At 37.1% G+C, this 15,599-nt stretch overlaps 3 protein-coding genes across 13 annotated transcripts in view; 2 read left to right on the top strand and 1 right to left on the bottom strand.

Moving 5' to 3' along the window:
* plekha7a (pleckstrin homology domain containing, family A member 7a) overlaps positions 1 to 3,903 on the top strand; it is a 68,038-nt gene extending 64,135 nt beyond the window's left edge. For 9 of the 11 annotated variants that reach the window (XM_043264406.1, XM_043264413.1, XM_043264403.1 and 6 more), the window contains 4 exons: positions 2,240 to 2,407; positions 3,010 to 3,170; positions 3,255 to 3,385; positions 3,478 to 3,903. In XM_043264406.1, the coding sequence (XP_043120341.1) occupies positions 2,240 to 2,407; positions 3,010 to 3,170; positions 3,255 to 3,385; positions 3,478 to 3,500 (483 nt within the window). In that variant the 3' untranslated portion in view covers positions 3,501 to 3,903. The remainder of the gene's footprint in view (positions 1 to 2,239; positions 2,408 to 3,009; positions 3,171 to 3,254; positions 3,386 to 3,477) is intronic. The other 2 variants (XM_043264412.1, XM_043264414.1) reach the window with 1 other exon arrangement.
* A 129-nt stretch (positions 3,904 to 4,032) lies between these two features.
* c18h11orf58 (chromosome 18 C11orf58 homolog) lies at positions 4,033 to 6,154 on the bottom strand. The gene is made up of 5 exons (XM_043264415.1): positions 5,994 to 6,154; positions 5,545 to 5,628; positions 5,379 to 5,439; positions 4,810 to 4,919; positions 4,033 to 4,656 (listed from the first exon to the last, which is right to left on the bottom strand). Exons 1-5 carry the CDS (start codon positions 6,048 to 6,050, stop codon positions 4,453 to 4,455), a joined length of 516 nt encoding a protein of 171 aa, XP_043120350.1. The 5' UTR covers positions 6,051 to 6,154; the 3' UTR covers positions 4,033 to 4,452.
* A 635-nt stretch (positions 6,155 to 6,789) lies between these two features.
* Positions 6,790 to 15,325, top strand: cd81b (CD81 molecule b). Its single transcript, XM_043264126.1, has 8 exons — positions 6,790 to 6,981; positions 8,284 to 8,398; positions 12,682 to 12,779; positions 13,271 to 13,345; positions 13,441 to 13,554; positions 13,642 to 13,743; positions 14,547 to 14,630; positions 14,724 to 15,325. The coding sequence occupies exons 1-8, from the start codon at positions 6,916 to 6,918 to the stop codon at positions 14,784 to 14,786; spliced, it is 717 nt and encodes a 238-aa protein (XP_043120061.1). The 5' UTR covers positions 6,790 to 6,915; the 3' UTR covers positions 14,787 to 15,325.
* Positions 15,326 to 15,599: the final 274 nt, after the last annotated feature.

Genomic DNA, 15,599 nt, shown 5'->3' with positions numbered 1-15,599 from the left:
TTTGCTCTAAAAATCTTTCACCGCTTTCTCAGTTAATGAGGGATTGCATCATAAGTGTCGAGGATTGCATTTCCAATCAAGCAACTTAAATCAATTGGAAACCCATGCAATACTAAGTTCACATCTAAGACTCTGCAAACTGCCCCAATGTTTGGATTCATGGGACAACTAACACCGCTCAGATACTTATAACTGCTATCGGCTGTATGTTTCCACAAAACTACAGCTGTTAAAATTACATTTAATTACTCACAGTTTAGTACAAGGAAAATGTCTATTCAATCTACTAACACCAGTTCCCATTTTGGTAATTCATGGTGAGGTTTCACTAACAGCTGCCAGTGAGATAGGTGTAACTTTTTTACTAACCCTAGTGTCAAACTGACAAACTGATACTAACTTTCCTCCTAACTGTTAAAATCCCACACATGAATGCCTTTGGATTTTTTAGATATTTTGTCCAAGAGACCCCATGAATTAAAACTGTCTGTCGGCTTTGAGGTCACCTGTGCAATTAAATGTGAGCGTTTCAGCCAAAGCGCACTGCTTATAAACTAGAAAAAAAATGAAAATAAGAATAACTGAATGTCTGTCCAAAAATATCTCTTTAGAAGGAAAAAGGTTTCTCAAACCTATAGCAAGAGAAAAATGCCCCAGCTTTCCGTAATGCAAAACACCATTAAAAAAAAAATGAAGGCAAGATTTAATTTTTATAAAAATGTGTTTGATTAAAAACACAGCAAAATTAATTTCCTGTCGCGATATCATTTATTCCTATGACGGGAAAATTCGATAGCCATTATTGATTAAAATAAAACGATGAATTCTTTACTTTTGATCGACTGAATAAAAGTATTCATTTCTTTAAATGCTTTGCTGACCCAAAATTTTGGAATAGCGTATCAATACAGGACAAAAAAAAGCCACCCTGCACTCATCAGAGCATTTCATGGGGTCTTTTTTCAACCACACCAGCACCTTGATGGTTTAACTTGTTTGTCTGTAGGCAGTGACGTTGTTTGTTGTTATTATATGAAGAAGAACATTAATATTAATAACACAACTGTGATAGCAGACTAGCCGTGTAAGACGAATATAATTCTGTTGTGTACATCAATACACCGACATCTGAACTTTCTAATGTTTAGGTTTGCACTAAAGGCACAAATAAAATTAGAATTCTTTAAATACTTTTTTTTGTATTGCAGTGTGACTGTACTGGCAGATGTGTCTCTGAAAACCGAATATGTATTATAGAATTTATCCTCTATATTAATGCCTGGTTTTGCATGGTTGTTTAATTGTTAAAGCTGGTTGTAAGCCGTTACTCTTGGATGGATGTGTTCAACTGCAAAATTCTACAGCATGTTGTAATTTGGTGATGGGTGTGATTTGTAACAGTGACACAATCGCCCAGTGCCTGTAAGTAATAGTTTTCTTCTCACCCTTTCATGTCTCTTCACCAGTTAGTTTCTGTAGCATTATTACATCGCTTGCTGATCCTCTGCAGTGAATGGGTGCCGTCAGAATAGGGCTAATAAAAATGCCACCGTAATTCACAAGTGTTCAACACGACTCAAGTCCGTCAGCTCTAGTGGAGTGAAAAACAGTTTGTAATGAATGCATTTGGATATTTTCATCTTTTATCCATAATATTACTTTCTACAGTAAATCGGGAGAGAAATATGCAAAAGGAGGATGGACCTGCGTTAGAAGAGCTGTTATTATGACTTTTGAACTGGTATTTTGATCAGAAGTTACAGCATACAAACATATGCGGCTTTTTGCTTTTACAAGACGTTTACTGATGGACCGGAGTTGTGTAGATCCGTTCTGGCGGCACCCATTCACTGCAGAGGATCCATTGGTGAGCAAGTGATGTAATGTTACAAGCTGAATGGCCCGACGGTGAATATATTTACAGCTCATTTTTTATTTTTTTGGGGAGTGAGCTATTCCTTTAAGTGCAGGAGAAACTACAAATGCATAAAAACGGCTGCTTTGTTATCATTTGAGCATCTTCCATAAGACGTTAACTGAAGATATTCTAGTTTGGACCAGTTGATCAGCCACCAATTCAGAAGTTCACAATTGATTTTAGCTTGGTCATCTTTGTGACACTGCAAAGATAGTGTGCCTGACCCATAAGAGGTTTTAAATCCAGACTCAAGGCTTATTTTGAGAGCAATTGTAGTGTGTGTTGTATAAATGCTGTATATTGTCGTCTTTGCCCTAGTAGGGATGGGAAAAAGTCATTGATTTGCACCGACCAAAACAGGCCTTGCATGACAAATCACAGCGGCTGGGATCAGATGAATGGCTGGCTGTTGAAGCCCGGCCAATGAACGCACAGGAGCTGGAGCCGGAGCTGGAGGCTGTGGACTTTGAGTTCGATCTCAACCGAGAGGTATGGTGAAATATTAGTGACATTTGCTGGCAAACCAAAATCACCTGATTCAATCCATCCCGGTTGGGGTGTAACTCTGTAAAATCTGACGTAGTAATATTACAAAAGAAAAAGCGCCGTGTTGTGATGCATGCTTCTGTCGTTTGTGCAATAAATAATGCAATAAAATGATGATTTAAAAATGTAGGTAAATATTTCCCAAAAACCTGATGAATAATATTTGGTGCATTTTGGCATGTTTTTTTGAAAACCAACAAACAAAAAATAATGCATGGATAATTAAATAACGCTGTTGTTTCAGTATATTAAGTGTTTGATTTTAAATAATATAAATAAGAAAACTTGCATTTATTTGATAAAAATGAGTAAAAAGTTAACCGGAAAAATGTGTACCACAACCTCAATTAGTTAAATAAAATATACATTAGCAATCAGACGACAGAAGATACGTAGTAGATTACGTACAACAGATTTTTTTAAAGAATGTTTTGGTTATGTTGACTCCTTAGAGGTCTTATGAACAGCATAAGAAAATCATGTACGATACAGCTGGGGTTTCATATTTAAGGTATAGTCAATTGTAAATATCTGTATTATTTGAGATGAACTCAGCGTATTGTTGTCAGCTGTGTACGCCACAGAAGGTGTCCATCCCGGAGAGACTCATGGATGCGGAGTCAGATGACGAAGACCTGAGTCCGGAAGAGAAGGAGACTCGTTCTCGCACCGTAGCAAAGATAAAAAACCTACTGTCCAAGTCAAGGTATTGTGGGAAAATATAAGACTTAAGCAGATGTAAGTAGACGATGTACTCAGATGGTGAGAGCTTTCTGTTGTGGCATTTCAGTGTGAAGTCTATCGGTGCAGAGCAGGTAGATTTGGGCGAGCTGGATGAAGAGCTGCAGCAGCAGGAGAGGATCATGGGCATTCATCGAGCTCTCGCCACAGAGGCCTCCGTCAAGAGGAAGCAGGTCACAGGTGAGACATCGTGAGAATGACAATCTAGAATTTGATCATGCACACTGTCAACCTGATATTTATAAGTCGTTTTTTTACGTTTTGTTTTGCAGCCAAAGCCATGTCCAAGTGCTAGAAAACGTTGAGAAGCTTTCGTGGGAACCCAAAGATCAATTGTTTTGTTGTTGTTTTTTTATAAATAAGCCTTCAATCATTCAGGTTCTCTTTTGTTTAGAACTTTTTATATGTGAGGTTGCGTCTATTAATTTTACTGACGAGCACTTTGAAAGTTAAACTTTCAGTATTATAATTCTTAATTATAACTGTTTCAATTTTCATAACGTTTTGCACCATGTAATCATGATTTAAGGTACGTATTCTTTTGCAGTGTTGTGTATCGTGTATAAAAAAATTGCATTTAATTTCAGCAAAACTGAAAACTGTCATCTTCATATTATTAGACTGATTTTCACGCATTGACAAGACAACAGACCTAAAGCTGTAAATAAAGTGTTTGCACAAAGTTGTTACATATAAAATTGTTTCCTTCTTATTCCAGATATACTATTATTAAATTTAAATATTGCCTTTTCATATCTGTTTGTTGACATGCACTGCATGTTTCCTAGTATACAAAAATAAAAATAAAAAAGCGAAAAATGCATATATGGAATGTTTTAAAGCTTTTTATGATCACAGAATTTTTTCTTTTTATTGATATTTTCCCAAACCTTTTAATACACACAGTTGGCATTGTTTGCAAAGTTCTGTACCACACTTTCTTGACAATTTTATACAAAATTGAATCTACCCGTCCTCATATTTATACGAAATCATAAGAGCCGAGTAGAGCGAGACAGGATCTTAATTTCTTGTATGAACTATGCCTTTAATTTGCAGAGAGTAAACCATTCTCAACAAGACCAGGAAAGTCCGAACAGCTTGTCGACGGACGTAACTACATTTAAAATTGAAACCCACAATTTTTCAATTTTAACGGAGATAAAAATGTGCTCTCACTCTCAATACCTCACCGGAATATTTTAGGAGATCAAGAACTTACGACCAAAAAAAAAAAACGATGGCATTTATGTGGATTTTACAAATGACATTTTAAAAGTCTTTTTCTTGTCCTCCTTTGAGTCTGTGTGCAGTTCCTCTTTCTTGAGCTCTGTGTCGGATGAATGTGTTTTCTCGTCCTTGAGCGGTTCTGATGGTGGTTCGGGGGCCTTTTCTGAACCGTCTGACTTCTCGGGCGCAGTGGCGCTCGCGCTCTCGGCAGGTGGATCGGGCTGTGAAGAGGAAGACATCGGGTCGTGACAAATCAACAATCCAAATCTTCATCACGTACTTCACGCAGTCTCTTACCAGGAACGGTTCGCGCTATTTTAGTCTCAATTTCTCAACATTATTTCAAGCCACAGCTCATAAGAGAGTGCTCTGACCTCACTGAAGCCCAGGCCACAGTGTCTCCTGTTCCTTCCTGATAGCTTCCCATCCATACCCTGCTGATACTGGTGCTCCAGCTCTGCGTTGATCTTCCGATCTTCTGCCCCTGCGGACACACAGTACGCCCTCTTCATTACAGAGAGTTAAAGGCCATCAGCGTTTTCCCCAATGAGGCTGATGCAGCATTGACAGGCATTCAAATCATCCCGTAACAATAAAAAGCCTCCCTGGCGGTTGTATATCAGTGTGAAACTAGATGAAGGTAGTTATTAAGGTAGTTTCATATTTTACAAGTGCAGAATGCATTGTAGCCTGGTCCTGTGTGCATAATAAACTACAGGACATTACTAATGGTTGCTTTAAAGGTCAGAGCATGTTCTCTTTGACCAGTGATGACTGTGGGGAAAAGGATATGTGGCGTACAGGATGTCATCTGATGGTCGCGGTCTCCGCACAACCGGGGATTTGGAAGTGTCTCATCCAACACAATAGGAGGTTGCAATCACTTTTTGAACTGTCAAGCATTCGAATCCAGCAACCCTTCACTTCCGCCCTAGAGACTCACCGCTGCGGAAATGGGATGTTGACTTGTGATCCCCAATAACAAGGCGTCCAGTGTGCTCTTTCTGTCAGTGCACGAAAACAATTGAAGCAAGAATGGGTGATAGAGGTTATGTTCAAATTACATAATTGTCTGAAACAAAGAAATGATTTGAGAGAAAGCAGCGTACCTTTCCTGCTCCCATCAGCCTCAAAAACTTCTGTTTCCTTTCGTCTGTCCCTAAATCTGCCGAGCCCCACTGTGTGGGTCCTGTCTGCATAACCAGAAAGAATTTGAGCTTGTGTTCGTGTGTGTGTGTGTGTGTGTGTGTGTGTGTTAACACAGCATTTCAAATTAAAAGGACGTTTAAAAATTATTAAAAATGCTGGAGAAAAAAAAGCTTAACAGATATAACCTGGAACTGAAATAACTGCAAAATATTACAAGCAGAAAACGCAATACAGTAGCGAACAGGCAGTTATTACACTATTGACATGCATATATCAAATCTTTGGCACGCTCATAACGTTTAAAAATAGTTGCAACATATTGCTAACAATCTGCTAACACTGCTGGTTCACCAATATGTCAGATCAGCTGTAGTAATTTTTTCATCGCATGATGATGAAAACCACATACTTCATCTGGAGATGCAGGTCGTTTCGTGCCTTTACACGTTTCGTCTGAAGAGCTCATGATTTTCAAAGATTCTGGACTACAGTGGTCAAATAAACATTGCTTGCGCCTGCCTGCTCCAACGTTTGCTTAGCAGCTAGCTAGCTTGACCCGCGCGGCGCATTATGGGAGTTGTAGTTACAACGACGCAAAAGCGACTTTCCTCTCCTTTTATAACCTCTTTTAAAATATTTTAATTAATCTCCTCATTATGCTAACAAACTCAAAAATCACATGCATACATCCGCTTTTAAACAGCCTACATTGAGGCATAACCCACTTGTGTTGTTTGCAAGCAATTTTTGCAACAATTTAAAACGCCTGAAATCTAATAGCTGAAATCTTTTCTTTTTTTTTACCCAAAGTATTTTTGGTATTCAAAATATGCGCTGAAAACGTATTTTGAGTCGACACAGTCTTAGAAACGTTTCAGCCCAATTGTAAAGGAAGTTATTTTATTAACTCACTTTAGCTGTACTAAGTGGCAAATATTCAAAACGGCATCTAAAACGGTGTCTTTGAGTAAGAATGTCCTATTTTATTAACCGTAAAAAAACATCTAGAGAATACAACATAAACGATAATATATAAATTACAGCCGGTCTAGGCTACTAATGTGAATTTAGATTCGTCGCGCATTACCGTTTAATCAATTAAAAGAGCGTTTTACATATGTAAATGTGGGGCAGAGCTTGGCTCGGCACACGGACGTCTCTCTCCCTCTCTTTTTTCTGGCTCAGTGCGTTTATATAAACACACGAGGACGTGAGTAGTCTCTCAGAGATCCGGACTGCCTGCAAATCGCCTCGTACCCATCTGTGAAACGGAGACTCCCTCACCTTCCTCCAGACCAGCATCATTTCAGCACGCTCGACGATAACCGGCCATGGCTGTAACCGGCTGCTCTCAGTGCATCAAATACATGCTCTTCTTCTTAAACTTCATTTTCTGGGTGAGCTTGTTTGTTTACCAATATTGTATTCGTTGTTGTTTCTTGTACTAGTTTTAATGCTTGTTTCTCGTTCTGACATTTGATAATTGTGCTATATTGCTTTAGTTAACGAGTCTCAATGTCCAGATTGAATTCAAAGAAAGCAATACGTTTAATTCTGAAAGTTCCTCTCGTGAGTCTGTTGCTTCTGAAGTGATTAGATGTGCTTTTACTCGGATTTTTTCCCTCTCACCATTAACTTTAAAGTTTTTTTTTTAACTGTTTATGTTGTTGAGATAAAACGTAAGGATATTTAGAACACAATTTATGCATGAACTGGAAAGTGGAAAGTTTCTTTGGCGTAAATGGTATAGCCAGTGTTGTGTGTGTGTGTGTGTGTGTGTGTGTGTGTGTGAATGTATTCCTGGGCATGAAGAAAAAGTGTCTCCTGTAGAGTGAGTTAGCTGTGGCTTTGCTGTATTTTTACACTCACTATAATTATGTACATGTGCTGTGGGGACACCATGACATAAATACACCATAAAAGAACAGAGAGAGAAAATCACAAGTTGTTTAAAAGTTGCAGTTAATTTAGCAAAATGTCTCCATTGTATAAAATGTTTTTCACTCTGCAGAGCTTCTTTCGACTAAGACACCACGCGATGTTCAAGCAATGACACCACAGAGAAAACCTAATCATGAGTTTTGAGGAATGTCTAATTAGCATTTAGCAGCTAGACAAGCATTCTGGAATAACATTCATTACTGAAAATAAATAATGTTTACGCCGATCCGGGGTCCTAAAAATAAAAGCCATGTCATTTTTCAGATTCATTTTAATAAAAGCCTGCAAATTAAAATTTGTGTTTTCATTCGAGACCTTTAACTTGCATGAGAATGATGTTGTGTGATATCATATCCACAGCGCCAATCCCAGCCCCTCTCGAGATGCGTATTGTTTCCCGTCATTGTACTTTAAACTCTGCCAACACAAAAATATATTGGCTCGGCTTCCACAATTCGCTTCCTGCTCTGCGGATTACAAAAAAATAAACAAACAAAAGGTATCACAGACGAGCGACTCTCAGAGCTGGAGAGGACCCCCCCACCCTTTTTCTGTGTGTGAATAACACTAAACCTGTCAAACGTTTCTTCCCCAAATGCAGGAAGAAATGACCTCTAGAATGACCCCAGGAAAACGAACTGAAACACACATTTCTGGGTGATGCCATCTGTTGAGGGATTTTAAATTCCCGGCTTTTCGTCTGTAAAAGTAACGAAGTGGTGAATTTTTGCTGAAAAGTCATCTTCTCTTATTTTTAGCTTGCTGGTGGTGTGATTTTGGGTGTAGCTTTATGGCTTCGCCATGACAGTCAAACCAGCAACCTCCTAATGCTGCAGTTTGAGGGGAATCAAGCACCAGGAACCTTTCATATCAGTAAGTGATTGGCACTCACACGCTTTGAATATGTTAAATATAAATATTTATAATAAGTTCAATTATAAAAACGGTCATCAGTTTTAAGAATGAAACCAACAGTTGCTTCATCACTCAGGTTCAGATTCAAAATGTCAACTACTTTAGTTCCAATTACCCGACGTGTTATTTAAACCCTACTATCATAACCCTCTGACAATGATCAGGCCCATTCATTTCCCACCTAAATGCTCACTGTTGTTAATTATATCCTCTTAGGGTGTAATTTAGTAACTGAAGATACACGTGGATTATGCATTGTAATATTTCATATTTAGGAAGTTGTCGTAATGTTGGGGCTTCTTTAACACGTGTTACATGTAACCCTGTACGGCGTTGCTTCAGGTAATGAGCAATATATTTTAAACTGTTAATGCAAAATATTTAAATTATTTTTGTAAATCTGGACCACAAAACATTGAGATTAATACTTCATCTGAAAGCAGAATCAATAAACTCTCCATTGATGTCTGGTTTGTTGGGATATGACAATATTTGTCTGAGATAACTACAAAACTACATCTGAATATTTAGAAAATAGCCTGTAAAGTCGTTCAAATGAAGCACTTAGCAATGCATATTAATAATCAAACAATACATTTGATATATTTATGGTATTTAAGGAAATTTACAAAATGTATTCATTGAACGTGATCTTCAGTTATTATCTGAATGATTTTTGGCCTAAAAGAAAAATTGATCATTGTAACTATACAATGTATTTCTACTTCTGCTTACAAAAAATGACAAAAGAGACATACAGAATAACTGAATGACATATGGAATACATAAAACATAATTTAAGGAAAAATAACAGAACTGGAACAGATAATCCAGGCCTTTATGCTGAATGTAATATATTGTTGTTCTGTTGTATATTGAATTTAAATAGCGACATATATGCATAAATAATAACAACAATGAATGGACCTTTTTCACTTTTCCTGGTTTCTCAGCAGCAGAAGTTGTCTTAGAAGTCACTTGAAGAGCAGTGAACGGGAGTGAACCACGAATATATGTTTTCTGCTTTCCCATTTGCTCAAACAGCAGAGGAAAAACTCTATGACAGTGTTTTCATGAATGTATATAAAAGGAAATAAACTGAGACAGACAGATAAAGGCAGTCAGAAGAGAGAACGATATTAATTTACCGTCTCCCCCATACATGCTGCATTAGAAACTCCCTCGCATTAACATTAACTACTTTTCCTGTAATTTGATTCAAAGGTAATAGAATACAAATAATGGTAAATGTACATACGTTTAAAATGTTGCTGATGACAGTTAAAAACATCATCATCACAGTCTTGTGAACTGGGTTCATTATAATAAGAAAAAGTATGATTATCATTATTATTATTTAATACTTACATTTAATGGAACGGATACAGTCATTTATTAGTAATATATATATATATATATATATATATATATATATATATATATATATATATATATTAGTAATAACTATAATTGCCTTTGTGTTTTTCAATAAGCCTTTGCACTGTGAACACTGAAAAACAATTACTCTTAAAATAGAGGACCATGTCTCCTCAAAAGATGGAAATAGGAAACTGGGTTTAAGCTGGGCTCTGAGAGAAAATTTATAAATAACTTTGTGTGTGTGTCTGTGTGTGTGTGTGTGTGTACCTACTCCAACGTATTTTTAATTGAGTCTGACAAAATCTGACAAAATCACCCCAAAAAACCCCCTTTGGGGATGTCCTCATTTGTAAAACTGGAATAAAAATAAAACCTTTTTTTTGTAAGTGTTAGGGGTTAGATGTAGGGTGTAGGGCGATAGAATATAAAGTTTGTATAGTTTGAAAACCATTACACATGTGAAATGTCTCCATAAAACATGGGAACCCAACTTGTGTGTGTGTGCGTGTGTGTGTGTGTACAAGCATATTAAAACAACTACGATGGCAGCAGCGCCGTATCATTGCATAAGAGCTTTGATCCTGTTGGTCGTGCAGTCATGTCGTCGTCCTGCTTTTTTCTTTAATAACGCCGCACTCTGCTGCTTTCACGTGAAGTCAGTGATTCTCCAGACACTCCCACAGGGGGTTTTAAAAGAGCCAGGGAAAGACTAAAAGTTACCACAGGGTGTGTTCATACTCCACCCATGTGTGTGCGCGCACGCACTCACGTTTACACACCTAACCACAGCAGATGTGCGCAGAGAGTTCAGCGGCAGAAGGTCAGCATGTTGTGGGCACTAGTGTAAAGTCAGCGCCCATTCATTTTTGTAGAAAGCACTGGGTTGTCTCTCTCCACTCGGTTTAAGTGCACGGAGGAAGCAGAGCTCCGCCCGTTTCTTTTTATAGCAGCAGCAACCTTTTCTGATTAAAGAACTTGGGGTAGTTGGTCTGGCCCACCCAGAGAAATAAGAGAGAGATGAAGCGTTCCCATCCCACTGCTACTGAACATCCGTGTAATTGAAAAAGCCCTGCTCATATGCCCGTTACACCACAAATTAGAATGAGCAGTGCTTGGGCTCACTCAACTACTGGTTAAACAACCCTAAAAATATGTTCAAGCCGGGCCAGTGCAGCAAATCATTATAGCTTGAAGAGGAATCTGGCTGGAGAATACTTACAGATTCCTAAATATAAGACTTAAACAAAGAGTGCAGCTTGTGCAGTAGGGATAGCTGTGTATTTTGCGCGAGGAGACGGATATACATGTATTTCAGGATATATGATAGATCATATACTTAACTTTTTTGTCTCGTGGTTGCAGCAGTAAGTTAAGAACACCTTCATTTAAATCAATGCACACTTACGTTTAGATTTAATACGTTTTTCAATTGCAATTTCGTTACTAATGTGTAATTACAATAATATATGAATACATGACAGACGAGTTTCAAAAGTAATGACACTGGCGCATATTTCAGTTTTCCATAAATGCTTGTCAGTACCTAATTATGAAATTGCATATAATAATTAGTTAAAGAATAGTTAGGAAAAGTTAGGTATTTTGAAAAATGCTGGTAATCAAGCGGTTGACGGCAACCATTCACTTCCATAAAATACTGTTGAAATCATCCAACATTCTTCAAAATATCTTCTTTTGAAAATAGGAGAAAATAGAGTAAATCACAACATTTTGAGTGAACTACTCCTTTAAGTTCTACCTACATTTAAACTATGATAAATACTCTTTTAATTGCATTTGCAATCATATAGTTAAATGTATAGTTAAAAACATTACATACAGTATGCACTTCAGCATAATTTGTAAAGTTTATAATATAAGTACTTGAACAATAGACGTGGTTCTGTATGTTAGCGATGTGTGCAGCTACTAGAATATGCTTTTTAGAAATGGTTCATTGCTTCATGGCTGTCAGGGTGTTCAGAGTGGCTGCTGAGTTGTGACTGAGTTCTCTCCTATTCGCCAGTTCTCTTGATATGTGTATTGTATTGAGTATTCTATCAGTCACTAGTCTTGCAGCACCAAAGTTTATGCTTTATGGGTTCAGAATAAACAAACGAACTACAGCAAAAAAAAATTAAAAAATTAAAAATTATTATTATGAACAACAATAATACATTTGCAGTAAATTTATAGGGAAGCTGAAAAGCAGATGGCCGTTAGAGATGGGTTTGTTTTCAGATGCTGTTGTGGGAGTCTGAAAGAGAACAGAGAGCAAATCTGGCTCCTTGTAGAAGGTTCCTGTTTAGACTAGATCTTCCCATGCCTGTTTATAGTTTGTATGTTGAAGTGCTCTTTTACCTAAAGCCTGAGATCTCCCTCCCTCTCCCTCTCTCTTTCTCTTTGACTTTTGCAGCATTTAGCTACTGCTATAGTAAATCAAACAGGAAAATCCACAGTTGCATTTTTGTCCCATCTCTATTGTTTGTGTGAATTTCACTGCCAAAAAACAGCGAGCAAAGAGAGCAATAGAGTTAGCCAGCTCAGATTTGACTTGCAATACAATGTAAGATGAAAAACAGCAGTTATAGGTCTAAATTATTTGGTGCATTCATTTATTCATCAGCAATTTAATTTATTAATTACGACTCATTGATCACTGCATTTTCAGATACTCTGGGATTGTGGGGATGTTTAACACCGTTGCACACATGCCATCTAGTGGCAACATGCTTGTGTCATTTCTGTTCACCTGTTCATAAAAAACGAGGAATGAGTGCTAAAAAAACCCGTGCAATTAATATGAATCTGTGATCGTGACGTTAACCTCGTTCACGCATTGTTTCTGTGTTTTTTTTCAGGTGTGTATGTTCTCATAGCGATTGGGGCTGTGATGATGTTTGTGGGGTTCCTTGGTTGTTATGGCGCTATTCAAGAATCTCAGTGTCTCTTAGGAACGGTGGGTTTTTTTTTTACTCACACTACTCGTGCTGAGCTTTACAAAAAAACTTCAAAAGAGCTTTACAAGAACTGAACTACACTTTACTTGTGGTTAAAAATTATAAGTGTAGTTTTACTTTAGCCAGCAGCGTTTGCTATGTATAGCGTTTTAACATTTACAACTTTTAAAGTGCGCTCTCTTCAAGCACACTTCCATTGCATTGATATTATATCATCTGTAAGCACTGTAAAAACTTACTTCAAATATTTAAAGTACACCAAAACTGCCGTTTCAATGCAGGGTAGTCATGATGTCAATTTGTAGTCCAACTCAGACAGCTAATTCGCTAAAGCTAATATCAATTAGAAAAACGAAAGACGACAAAAGAATAACGATGGTCTGTGTTTAACATGCAAAAGTGATTTGAAGAGATCTTTTGTTCTACACACATTTTTCCCTTAAATGTTCTTCCTATTCCAGTATGGCGTTTATCTCTTTTTCTTCCTCAGTTCTTCACATGTCTAGTGATCCTCTTCGCCTGTGAGGTGGCGGCAGGAATATGGGGCTTTATTAACAGGGACACGGTAAGGCTAAACATAACGTACGCGTAAACTTTATTAAAGCTGTAGGTTAAGACTTAAATGAAAGACTGTCACTCACTCGCTTTCCGTCTGTCCAGATTTCCACTGAGCTCATTAACTTCTATGACGCTGCATACATTAAAGCTGTGGATCCCGTGGAGACAACATCCAGACAAGCAGCTTCCAAAGTTCTGGAGGTCTTCCATGACTCAGTGAGTTGCCAAAATCTATTTCTTAATTGGAATCCTTTGTTTTGGACAGGTACTAATTGTTATTTCTCGTTTTCTCTCAATATCCAGCTGGACTGCTGTGGTAAAGGGGATGAAAATCAACTTTTCACAGTTGTGCAGGCCTCACTGTGTCCCAAAAAGACGTTCCCCCTTGACCCGCTCATCTCCCAGGTGTCTTTTTTATGTTTAAGACCATAATAGAGATGATCTGATATATTTCTGTGAATATGACTGTTTTTGGTTGAATCTTACGAGAGATCGAAAGATTCTTAATGAAATGAGACCAAATTTAGGCTTAAGATCATCTTTTGTAAATGTTTTTTTTCATTTTTGTTGTTTATGTATAAATTTGTCAAATTTTTATTTCTTTTTTCACTTTCAAAGATTTACTGTGATTCTAAGCAGTTTAAACTTTAAAGGGATAATTCACACAAAAGTTAAAATTCTGTCATTAATTCCTGTTGTTCCAAACCCTGTAAGACGTTAGGATTTTTTTAGCTTCATAAAATTAATGCTGAACCACGGATGTCACGTGGACTATTTTAATAATGTCCTCACTACCTTTCTAGACCTTGAAAATGGTAGTTGTGACTCTTTCTCTGCAGGGTCAGAAATCTTAAACATCTTAATATGTGCTCTGAAGATGAACGTTTTCTGAGTATGGAACAAAATACTAGAATTAATGACAGAATATTCATTTTTGGGTGAATTAACCCTTTAATGCATTTTGTAAATATGCACAATAAATGAAATCAAATAGGTAATCAAATATATAGTTAATAATAAGCTATGACATGATCATCTTAGCTCGTGTATTTATGCATCACAAGTTTATAGTTTGTTTATAAATGAATAAATAGGCCTGTTGTTTGAGTTTAGTTGGAATTGCACTTCATTTTAACCAAAACGAACAATCTTATAAAAAGTGATATTTGATTGCGGAAGGACTGATGTATAGATGTTGTGCTCTTCAGAGTTGCCACACGAAACTAAGGGACCTGTTCACTGAGAAACTTCATGTCATTGGGTTGGCCGCCTTAGTGATTGCTGTAATTATGGTGAGAATAAACACACACACGCGCAATTACAGACTTGTGCCAGAAATAACTCAAGAGAGCTATGTGTCTAATTTTTCTCTGCTGTGTGTCTAGGTTTTTGAGATGATCTTCACCATGGTTCTCTGCTGTGCGATCCGCAATACTCCTGCATATTGAGTTGCTGGACGACCAGCCTGATCAACAATGTTTGATTTTGGTAGCGATGGGCAAGAGGGCGTTTCACTCCTGCCTTTCCTCTCTGTTCAAGTTCAAGTGTACACACACTGAACATTGATCCCTGTGTTTGCAGAGAGGACTTCCTATGTGAATAAAACACCAAGGGCTATTATAAATAAACCAGTAACTGATATCAGGGAGGAGGAATAATGCGATTGACAGTGATATGGATAACTTAGCTTTTATGTTGTACTGTTTTACTTTTATTTAATCATTATATTAAATTTGTTCTTATGGTCTATTGTTCAACTTTTAGTAGTTATAGCTTATTTGTGAAGCAAATTATTGTTATGTTTATAGAAAGAGAAATGTTAACAGATGAATCTATTATGCAACAAGTCAATTTGTGTCTTCTATGAATGCATATCGTACAGAACGATAATAATTCAGTGATAACCCACATCAAACGAATCAAACTTTACCCAATGTGGTATTTTTTATTTTGTGGACATTCAGTTTATTTCTAATAAACCTAATAATTAAAAAAATCTGCCAAGTTATTGTGTTATGAATATTGTGTTAGAAATGTATCGAATCTTAGCTTAACTGAAGCATATCTGCATGAAGTTTACGAAGTAAGCTATTGTACTTTTATTCCGTAGAAACAGAATGTTACCAAGACATAATATTGTGCACTGTGGCTTTAAGAATATATAGACAGAGAAGCAGATAATACGATCCCATCATGCACAGAAAATATCGTGCAATGTCACTTTAAGAGTAGAGTAAATATTGTGTTACTAAGAAATGATA

The sequence above is a fragment of the Puntigrus tetrazona genome, chromosome 18, assembly GCF_018831695.1.
Source record: "Puntigrus tetrazona isolate hp1 chromosome 18, ASM1883169v1, whole genome shotgun sequence".
Lineage (NCBI taxonomy): Eukaryota > Metazoa > Chordata > Actinopteri > Cypriniformes > Cyprinidae > Puntigrus > Puntigrus tetrazona.
This window is presented reverse-complemented; position numbering and strand designations above follow the sequence as displayed.

What these genes read in the sequence shown, in the direction of transcription:
- c18h11orf58 (XM_043264415.1), bottom strand. Translation starts at nt 6,050, where the DNA reads ATGAGCTCTTCAGACGAAACGTGTAAAGGCACGAAACGACCTGCATCT. An exon ending in GGCTGATGGGAGCAGGAAAG is followed by an intron (nt 5,440 to 5,544) that starts GTACGCTGCTTT and finishes GTGCACTGACAG; the next exon opens with AAAGAGCACACTGGACGCCT. An exon ending in AACATCCCATTTCCGCAGCG is followed by an intron (nt 4,920 to 5,378) that starts GTGAGTCTCTAG and finishes GTGTGTCCGCAG; the next exon opens with GGGCAGAAGATCGGAAGATC.
- cd81b (XM_043264126.1), top strand. Translation starts at nt 6,916, where the DNA reads ATGGCTGTAACCGGCTGCTCTCAGTGCATCAAATACATGCTCTTCTTC. An exon ending in TCTTAAACTTCATTTTCTGG is followed by an intron (nt 6,982 to 8,283) that starts GTGAGCTTGTTT and finishes TCTTATTTTTAG; the next exon opens with CTTGCTGGTGGTGTGATTTT. An exon ending in GCTTTATTAACAGGGACACG is followed by an intron (nt 13,346 to 13,440) that starts GTAAGGCTAAAC and finishes CCGTCTGTCCAG; the next exon opens with ATTTCCACTGAGCTCATTAA.